The following is a 10,679-nucleotide window of genomic DNA, read 5'->3' as shown; positions in this document are numbered from 1 at the left end:
ATGCATGTAACTGCGGTAATCACGGTCTATATCCCGGTCAATATAAGTCTAGTGAAACTAACCGTGAATCATTCAAAACTCTAATGGTTTATGGTGGGCAACAAATCTACCCGACCAATCCTTTTTAGTCGCATTGCGTATGTTCTGTCCCTCGCGGGCGGGGGCACGCGTATAGCACATCTATATGACCCTACCATCTATGCTCGGGTATAAATATTAACACGAGAGGTTAAACAACAACTTTACCCCCCTGTAAAACAAATAACTATTGTATTTCACTCGGTAGCAAAGTTGTTCATCCCTCGTGCTTTGAAACCGCCGCAACGCTCAAGATTGCACTTTTCCAACCACTACCACTTCCTACGCTCGTACGGCTCGTGGTTCAGTTTTGGAATCTTTCGCTTGCTCGGGTGTCAATATTTGCACAATATTGTACCCTTTTTAAACTGCGCTGCCCGAGATTTTTACCCCTTTTCACTAGAGCCCCAGTTAGATAAAATAGAAAAATCTTCTAATTAGCGCTTGAATATTCTAAAGCGATAGAAAAGCAAATATACGAACAAACGAAGTGATGGTGGGCTATAGATATATGGGCTATAGCAATAGCTTCTAACGACTTTCACTTTTGTGGAACAGTTTAAGGACTTTCAAGCCATCTAGTAAAAATACTTACTAGATAACCAGAAATGCCAGCAAGATACAGGTGATGCGTTGAAAACAACCATTTAAGTAAAACTATTATACTTACAATGCTTCAATAACGACCAAATAATTGACCCACAAATGTACAGTAAGCTGCAGAGATAAGATAACTGACCCCCCTGCAAACAAGTTTCTATGCAGCCTCCCCTGTTTTATCGTATGTAACTGTTATATAAGTCAAACTTTACATGGGAAAAAAACATTCGCAATCGGAAGAGCAGACATTTACAATTCGCTAATGGCATTGTACATTCCTAATAATTTTTTCACTTTTTTTTTGTCTTAAAAGTTTTTTAAGGTACATAGCCTATGCAACATTTTTATTTAGATACGCTATTTTCTAGTTTGGTAGGTGAAAAGGTCTACCCATTGAAGTTCATGTATACAAAATTTATTTTGTTTACCTTTACCTTTTGTTTCCTAGTCCTCTAAATTAGTATTGAAAAGTATTGCAATTAAAAGAAAATATATTTTTATTTGTCTTTAAAACTAGGGATAAAAAATAAACTAAGGGTGGTTATACTTATATTGACCGGGATAGTAACCATAATATAAACCCAAGGGCCGAACTGAGAACCAAAGTGGCTTATTACACTTTGCTGAATTTAGTGACTAACAAGAGGGACGCCGCTATACGTGAGACGCGATAACAGATACATCCTATCATTTCTCACATATAGCGTCGTCCCTCTAACTAGTCACTAAATTAGGATAGTGTAATAAGCTCTTACGGAGTACTTAGTCAACTAGGCTAGAGAATGAGTATGTCTATTATTGTTTGTTGAGTGGCTCTTCAATTTAACCAACAAATATGTGTACTGAGCAAAGTGCTCACACAAAGAAGCAGTTTTAATTTAATCTATGAATCCAGACAAATTTTCATAGCGCTCACTCACTGGTCTATGACAGGTTTAAAAAACTATATTATTCAATAGCGCAAGACATGTCTTACTTTATAAATGTTCCAAGAAATTGACAAAACTTTAAATTGAAATGAGTTCAAAACAAAAAAGAAATTTAACTTGAATATCATAAATATTTGTATACTTTTCTGTTCAGAACTGCCATGGTATTTTATATTAGAATGAGGTTATGTTTTCATAAAGATAAGTATAGAGCATGTTGATATTTACTGGCAAATCTAAACGACCATGGCAAATTTTGATAAGGTTACTTTGAGTATAAGTTAATTAAACAACCAGTGGATTTCTTACTTTTTTATTGAGTCCAGCCCTTACATTTAACAATTAACGGTTGGATTTAGCGACACGCTCCAGCTCGTCCTTCTTCTTGATAGCGTAAGAGTTGGAGGAACCCTTGGCAGCGTTGATGAGCTCATCGGCGACACACTCCGCGATCGTCTTGATGTTTCTGAAGGCGGCCTCGCGGGCTCCCGTGCACAGCAGCCAGATAGCCTGGTTGACGCGGCGCAGCGGCGACACATCCACGGCCTGACGACGCACGGTACCGGCGCGACCGATTCTGGTGGAATCTTCGCGGGGTCCGGAGTTGATGATGGCCGTCACAAGGACTTGCAGGGGATTCTCACCGGTTAGCAAGTGGATGATTTCGAATGCGTGTTTCACGATTCTTACGGCCATCAGCTTCTTGCCGTTGTTGCGACCGTGCATCATCAGGGAGTTCGTCAGACGCTCCACGATGGGGCACTGAGCTTTGCGGAAACGCTTGTGTGCGTACCTACCAGCCGAGTGTGGTAAATACTTGGCGTATTTCTCCTTCACGGAGATGTAATCTTGCAGGGACATGTCCGAAACCTGGACATCGTAGCAGCTCCATCGCCCAAAAAGCTTAATTTCGGGAATATCGGCCGCTTGGGGCAGGGGCGCATTGTCGACGGCCACGCTGCCTGCGTCCATGCCGTCATCAACCCAGTTTCCATTATCAGCCATGATTAGCCTATGAACAAACAATTACTATGTTAAAACATGATAAATCATACATATTTTGTATGACTTTACTACTATTGAAATGAAAAATACTTACTTTTAGGCTAAGAAGTCGCGACCTAACCTCGTGTTGTCAGTGGAACACGGTAAAAAGGAAGTGGATTGGAAACGTGAAGTTGGCATCACACTTTTAGTGTTGCCATGAGCCATGATAGTAAACAATAAATATTTTTGTTATTTAAGATGTGTATACATATAGTTTGTCAAAAGACTGTCTCATTTTAAACATAGACAGATAGAATCATACTATCTTTGTCTTACACTAGTACTAGCACCCAAAAGAAAAGGATGTGTATAGTTTTTTTTTGTTCTTATTTACTGACAATTTGGTTTGACCAACTATATATAGGACAGGCGAAAGACAGAAAATCTTCAGAAAATTATAAATATTTTTTATAATAATAATATTTTTTGATAGATATATATATATTAAGACGAGATCGTTCTATAAACAATATAAATAATGGTATATTTTCATCTTTCGTATTTTACTACCAAGTTGTAGCGTAATCAACAGCTATACTACAGAATGAGATATGAATATCGTTATCTCATTCTAGCAAATAGCTTTGTCCCTACTTACGTAAGTAAAACTTACAAGTGTAATCCTGGCCTTATATTCTTTGGATAGGACAGTGCAGCTGTCATCGGCGCGAAGTCGTAATGTCAAACTTTTGATTTGACATTTCACTGTGCGTAAGATGATTCGGTCGGTTCTCGGCTCTTCAAAGTACCAAAGTAGATAAGTTTCCCTCTGTCTACTCTTATCTATAACGTTGGCCGGATACCCTATTTATTGTGATAACATCGAAGTGAGGTAACAATTGGCGTTTTTGCAGTGACCTCATAATTTAACACCAAGGTTAGAAACAGGTGTACAAAGTTCGGTCGCTATGGCTGCGATAAAAAACACCAAGAATATTAAACTTTTCACTTTTCTGGCTTTGAAATGTAATCCCCAAGTGAGTACGAGAAGATTTTTGAACCTGCAAGAGTACCACAGCAAAGATTTATTAAGAAAGCATCAGGTATCAGTTCAGGATTTCCGTATTATTGATACCAAACTAGATCCTAAACCTCTCGGCGACTTCAAAGCTGATGAGTACGTGGTGAAGGCTCAGATCCTAGCCGGCGGGAGAGGGAAAGGTCATTTCGATAATGGATTTAAAGGGGGAGTTCATTTGACCAAAAATCCCAAAGACATAATGGGTTTAGCAAAAAATATGTTAGGTCATAAATTAATAACCAAACAGACGCCAAAGGAAGGCATAAAAGTCGAAAAAGTCATGGTGGCCGAGAGTGTAAACATCAAACGCGAGACATACTTGAGTATCATAATGGATAGGAGTTTTAATGGTGCTGCTTTGGTGGCATCCCCAGCAGGTGGCATGGATATAGAGGCTGTGGCTGAGAAAACGCCCCATTTAGTTAAGACTGTTCCTATTGACATATATGAGGGCATTACTGATACTGTGGCTAATGAGATTGCAGGCTTCTTAGAGTTCAAAGGTGATCTAAAGAAGAAATGTGCTGAGGAGATAAAAAAAATGTGGCAATTATTCACAAAGGTATGTAAGTGTTTGCATTGTGTTTACTATCTAAACCAGCCATTCTCAAAGTGTGCTCCGCGGACCCCTAGGGCTCCGCAAAGCCTCTGTTGGGGCTCTGCGAGAATACTTATAATAATGAAAACACTGGCAAGTCTTTCCAAAAACAGACAATTGATCGAATCAACATGAATGGAAATGTTGTCACAAAGGGTGAAGATATTGCCAATATTTTTAATAACATCTTCACACGATCGGAAGGCCCTTCTGACTACAACTCTACTCCTAACCCGGAGTTACTGGAAACATTAGGTAGTTCTAACTGTTCCTCGATATACTTAAACCCGACTGACTATGTTGAAATAATCAAAATCGTGAAAACCCTTAGAAATACAAAATCAGCAGGATATGACGACCTAACCACATTACTGATAAAAAACAATATCACTACACTTGCAGGACCTCTGAGTCATGTCATAAATTTATCTATAATTGAGGGTGTCTTCCCAGATCGGCTTAAAGTCAGTATTATAAAGCCTCTATTTAAAAAAGGAGATAAGGAAATATGTGACAATTATAGACCTATTGCCATTATACCAATATTGTCTAAAATATACGAAAAAGTTCTGTATAGACGATTGCTTGACTTTCTTGACAGACATGAAATTCTAAATACCAACCAATTTGGATTTCGTAAACGAAAATCCACTACTTTGGCTATATATGAGCTAATTAAGGACCTTACGATATCTAGAGATAATAGGACACCTGTAGCAACGATCTTCATGGATATGTCCAAGGCCTTCGATTGCGTCTCGCATAGTATACTTTTAAGCAAGCTCTATCACTACGGCATACGAGGGAATTGCCAAGACTGGCTACGGACGTACCTATCCGATAGGAAACAGAGAACTGAAATCACGTCATACTGTACGAAGACGAAATCTTTATCAAAAGTGCTGTCCGACCAGTCTATTGTGAATATGGGGGTACCACAGGGGAGTATACTTGGACCGTTGTTATTCTTAGTCTACATTAATGACCTCCCCAATGTCACACATAACAAGGTCCTTCTTTTCGCCGACGACTGCTCCGTGATTATTCCCGGTAACAATCCCGCAACTTACCAAGCAGAGGCAAATTTAGTGTTCAACAATATCAATACCTGGTTGCTAAGAAACAAACTGAAAGCCAATATGAGTAAAACTAAGTACATGGAATTCTACGCCCCTCAAAGCAACGCTAAAAATCTGGTAATTAAACATAACCAAGAAGCCATTGAAAGCGTTCAAACAATAAAATTTCTTGGGGTGATGCTGGATTGCCATTGTGACTGGCGAGCGCATGTTGAGTATTTGGTCGACAAACTGAACAGATTTGTGTTTGCTCTGCGCAGGATATCGCAGGTGGTATCCCAAGAATCTGCTCTTTTGGCGTTTCACGGCCATATTATGTCCAACCTTCGTTATGGTCTGATTTTATGGGGAAACTCCACATTTGCACAACAAGCGTTCCTATTACAAAAAAAATGCGTTAGAGCAATCTATAGCGCCAAAACGATGGATTCATGTAGACCGTTGTTCGAAAAATTTAAAGTCCTTCCGTTACCCACATTGTACATTTACGTAACATGTCTCTTTGTGAAAACTCATATTAGTCAGTACAACATCATGAAATCTAACCCTAGGTCAACTTCTAAATTCCATGGACTCAATATCAGTTACCCATGTCATAATTCTGCTCATTTTGAAAAATCTATTCTTTTCATGTCTGTCAAAATCTTCAACCATTTGCCAAATGACTTAAATCCTTGGATTGTCAAGGTTTTAAAACCAAATTATTTAAGTGGTGTTTACAAAAAATGTTCTACTCGGTTAATGAACACTTTGTATCCACCCACGCCTAATAACTGTTATAATATTTTATTATTATTATTACTTTTTAGGTACTGTATTAACTTGACATAAAATTGTTATGAAAATTATGTGTTGCCACTTTTCTGTATGCATGACATTGACCTGTTATTATTATTCTCTATTATTATTACTAATACTTATTTTTTTTTTCTGACATTTTTATACTTTTATTTTAATTTTATAGGTTTTAATGACATGCACATTGAGAGTCAAAGAGTATTGTACGCCAAATTCAGGCTGATTGTGATGTAACCAAATACTAACCCTACCACCATTTATAACCACACATTCAAACAATAAAAATTTGTATTTGTATTTGTAATAAAAAAACAGCTCTGTTTATAGGTCCATAGTGACGAACCAAAATTTTTAAGGGCTCCGTCAAATCTTTCACTATCAAAAAGGGTTTCATCACCAAAAAAGATTGAGAACCGCTGATCTAAACAACTGTTTTTTTTTAATTTAACTCAATGTTTGATTTCATACGAGTAAGCATGTTATGATTGCCTGTAAGTGGGAGATCAATTGTAAATGGTTTTAAGTTATATTGGAATGTGTATTGTGTCTTCTGTTATCACTACATAGTATAAAACAAAGTAACTTCCTGCTGTCTGTCTGTCCGTATGTATGCTTAACGGATTTTGATGCGGTTTTTAGGGTTTCATAGCCAAATGGCATAAAACGGAATCCTTATGGATTCGTCATGTCTGTCTGTCTGTCTGTCCATCCGTATGTCACAGTCACTTTTTTCCGAAACTATAAGAACTATAACTGTTGAAACTTGGTACGTAGATGTATTCTGTGAACCGCAAAAATAGAAAAAAAGAAAAATTTTGGGGGTTCCCCATACTTAGAACTAAAACTAAAAAAAATTTTTTCATCAAACCTCGTATAGGTTATCTATGGATAGGTCTTCAAAAATGATATTGAGGTTTCTTATATCATTTTTTTCTAAACTGAATAGTTTGCGCGAATATATGATGTACATTACCATGCAAACTTCCACAGAAAATTGGTTTGAACGAGATCGTAAGTAGTTTTTTTTATTACGTCATAAATCGTAAACCGCAATTTACCTTTCACTCACGTTTCCACGTTTCACATAAAAATACATTGTTTAAATTGTGTAATGTACGCAACCCTCGGTGCGCGAGTCCGACTCGCACTTGGCCGGTTTTTTTATTAATAGATAGTGATTCAAGAGGAAGGTTTACATCAGCATTGCACCCGTGCGAAGCCAGGGCAGGTCGCTAGTTCTTTATTAATGATAGTCAAGGAATTCATTATGATATTTGTTATCTTTCTTCTTTTGGGTTGCTTCTTAGGTAAATACTTTTCTTTAAAATGTGTTGTTATGATTGATAAACATGCTACTTACTTTCTAGCTTATCAAAATAATAATTATTGGTTCTTTTTATTTAATATCCCGTAAACCTGTGTTTGTTAATATTTATTTAATTGTAATACAGGTGGATGCAACCCAACTTGAAATAAACCCTTTAGTGGAGACGGACGATGGACGAGTGGTTGCTGTGGATGCTAAGATCAACTTTGATGACAATGCTCAATTCAGGCAGCAAGAGATATTTGCTTTAAATGATGATTCGGAATCAGATCCTAGAGAGGTAATGCAATCTGTGATTATATTTACTACAGCCAAACTTAATTCAGACTTATGGCAGTGTGTCAAACCAAGGCACAGGCACAATAAGAGTCTTTGACGGTTTTAGCTTCTTAGTTGGTTCATGACCTTACTTAAACTAGGTGTGCAAACATCGATGTGTTTATTAGTTGATTTCGTCAACAACACACCACTGTTTGACATTAGAATTTCATTTTATTTGACGAAACTTTGCGTTCGTTGAAACAACGACCACCACTAAGAAAAGCGCATAAACCACGAGAAAAATGTTTAAAATAGCGTATTATGCGGGAAATAGTAGAATGTTCTGTATTATACACAGCTATTTTGCTATGGGACAAAAATTAGCCCCTAACATAAACTTCGATTTAAGTAGTGTTTGCTTGGTTGTTACATTTGCATTGTCATACTTGTTTACAGAAAGAAGCAGCTGCTCTTAACCTGGTATATATAGACATGGATGGTAGCATTGGGTGCATGGTGAACGGGGCTGGTCTAGCCATGGCCACTATGGACCTGATTGCACTGAGTGGTGGCAAGCCTGCTAATTTCTTGGACCTTGGAGGAGGTGTGGGTCAAGCACAGGTCTCGGCAGCATTGAGGATTTTGGAGTCAGACCCGAAAGTGAAAGTTGTATTTGTCAATGTTCTTGCTGGTAAGTGATGGTTTAAAATTTTAAATAAACATTAGACCATGTCCACCTACTTGCTGTCACAAGTTATGTTAACTTTAACCAAAGCCTTAAGACGCTAGTCTGTTATTTGGCCTTGAGCGTCTGGGCAAGTGCGTACCCGCTGTACCCGCACCCCGCTCACTGCGATCGTACGTGAATTTTATATCGCTGCACCGCCACGAGGTTCAAAGAATGATATACAGCCCAGAGGCGCGCAGTTGGCGCTATACTCATATTTGTGTATCTTTTGCAGATATTTTTTCGTTCGAGTATGAGTAGATCATGCATTCAGTGGAGGTCCTAAATTATAATAAAAACACACATACACCTGCATTATACTTTATAAGCCTCAATTGGTTAATTTGTGTTTTATCAGTTTTTTACAAATAAATACTTAATTAAAAACGACATATTAATTAAGATTAATATCTAGAGCTGAAAATACATATAGTGCGTTTATAGAGTCAGTTTTTTATGTCATGAATGTACATACATAAACAACGGATGTAAATTGCAGCAGTGACTGTGAAAGAGAATTACTTATATATAGTTTACTGATTTTTAAAACTGTGTTTTATTAGTAATGAAATGTCCATTATTAAATATTTTAAGCAATGCATCACAGAGACAGGTGTTTAAATGAACATCTGTGCCATAATCAATCAAAAGGGTACTTATTTGTCGGTTGTCAATAAGGCGCTATTTCCATACGGCTTCAATTTGAAATCAACCTTATTGACAAGCGACAATGTGGTACCTTTTGGTTGAAAATGTCACACTGGTAAAAAAAATCCTCGTTAAACAGCTTGCGGTTTAGACGTAACATAAAAAATACTAAACGCTGTTTTGCATGTCCAATGATTACTATGGAGGCTGCCCACGGCCCTAAGAGTGTAGTGTTATATTGCACTACTTTATCTTTGCCTGCGGTGGAGAAATAAGAATGTAACTATGTTATAAAATATTAACAAGTTTTTTCATTTCAGGCATTGTGAACTGTGCTACAGTTGCTAACGGACTTGTGGCAGCTTGCAAAGCAAACCCACCAAAGCATCCCATAGTCATCAGGCTGCAAGGGACTAACTCAGCCGCGGCTAAGAAAATCCTCGAGGAGTCCGGCTTGTCGCTTCACATGATAAATGACGCGGACGAAGCTGCCCAAACCGCAGTGAGATTAGCTAAGTAAAAGTGTAGACAAACGTAGCAACACTTTCATCTTCAATGTAAAGTGTTTGTCCTTAAACATTGAAGTGAGACAACTTTATGTTGGTAATGATGAACATAGTGTTGATGCAATTCTTTTACAGGTTTTTATGCTACAGGAACTGTTATGTTAATCATAGTTTATGTTATGAGATGTATTACACCATTTAACCAATAAAAAGTCACTGTAAAGACTGATTTGCTAACACCATACTAAAATTGTACATATTTTTGTTTTTCTTAAAAATCTATGAAATTGTCTTCCATGTACTTGCCTTTGTTTTAATCTATATCATCCAATGTAAGAAAATAAGAGTTGTTATTGGAATCATCATGTTTTTTCAATTCCGCATGTGAACATTAAAAATATAATATTTAAGAAAAAAAAACCAACTTCAATGGGGGATGCCGCTGAAAGTTCACTTATTGTTGATGGTGCACTCTAAGATTCCAGACAATGAAATGAAAAAGACAGCATCTTTTGCCTAATAATGTAGAAAAGGAGGTAAAACCACCCACTTTTCTAGTAGCATTTCGTTTCTGTAAGGGTCGCAGTTCTAACCTAACCTACTTTTCTGATAGCATTTCGTTTCTATAAGGGTCACAGCTCTAACCTAACCTACTTTTCTGATAGCAGTTCTGTTCTGTGAGAATCGCAGTTCAAAACCCAACCACCCACCTAACCCACTTTTCTAGTAGCATTTCCGGGTCCGTGTCTGGCTGTCCGGGTCAAAGTTTGGGTCAGAGTTCGGTCCGGGTCCGAGTTGGGGTCCATGTTCAGACCCGGGTCCGGGTCCAAGTTTAGGTCTGGGTCCATAAGGAAGAGAACAAATCGCCAAACGTGAACTTTGTGTCATTGAAGAGTTCCATTCTGATCATCATCAGCAGTTCCACTTCATCAAATGTCACTTTTTTAAATGTAAGCGCTTGATTTGTTGATGAAAATACTAAAATCACTATATGTATGCCTTTAACATTTGAGGAGTTCCCTCGATTCCTCATGGACCCCATCATCAGAACTGCTTTTTG

General features: G+C 37.7%; 2 protein-coding genes across 3 annotated transcripts; one reads left to right on the top strand and one right to left on the bottom strand.

Annotated features, from left to right (window-relative positions):
- Window positions 1-1,904: 1,904 nt before the first annotated feature.
- On the bottom strand, window positions 1,905-2,816 carry LOC134754665 (small ribosomal subunit protein uS7). Of its 2 annotated transcripts, none has more exons than XM_063691003.1 (2): window positions 2,707-2,816; window positions 1,905-2,619 (listed from the first exon to the last, which is right to left on the bottom strand). In XM_063691003.1, the coding sequence occupies exon 2, from the start codon at window positions 2,610-2,612 to the stop codon at window positions 1,950-1,952; it is 663 nt and encodes a 220-aa protein (XP_063547073.1). In that variant the 5' UTR covers window positions 2,613-2,619; window positions 2,707-2,816; the 3' UTR covers window positions 1,905-1,949. The 2 variants fall into 2 exon arrangements, with proteins under 2 accessions (XP_063547073.1, XP_063547074.1); XM_063691004.1 differs by having other exon boundaries at window positions 2,729-2,753.
- A 564-nt stretch (window positions 2,817-3,380) lies between these two features.
- LOC134753960 (succinate--CoA ligase [GDP-forming] subunit beta, mitochondrial) lies at window positions 3,381-9,637 on the top strand. The gene is made up of 4 exons (XM_063689994.1): window positions 3,381-4,237; window positions 7,602-7,757; window positions 8,195-8,429; window positions 9,434-9,637. The coding sequence occupies exons 1-4, from the start codon at window positions 3,563-3,565 to the stop codon at window positions 9,631-9,633; spliced, it is 1,266 nt and encodes a 421-aa protein (XP_063546064.1). The 5' UTR covers window positions 3,381-3,562; the 3' UTR covers window positions 9,634-9,637.
- Window positions 9,638-10,679: the final 1,042 nt, after the last annotated feature.

Source organism: Cydia strobilella, chromosome Z (assembly GCF_947568885.1).
Source record: "Cydia strobilella chromosome Z, ilCydStro3.1, whole genome shotgun sequence".
NCBI lineage: Eukaryota > Metazoa > Arthropoda > Insecta > Lepidoptera > Tortricidae > Cydia > Cydia strobilella.
The sequence above is the reverse complement of the archived record's forward strand: the minus strand, read 5'-3'. Positions and strand labels throughout refer to the sequence as shown.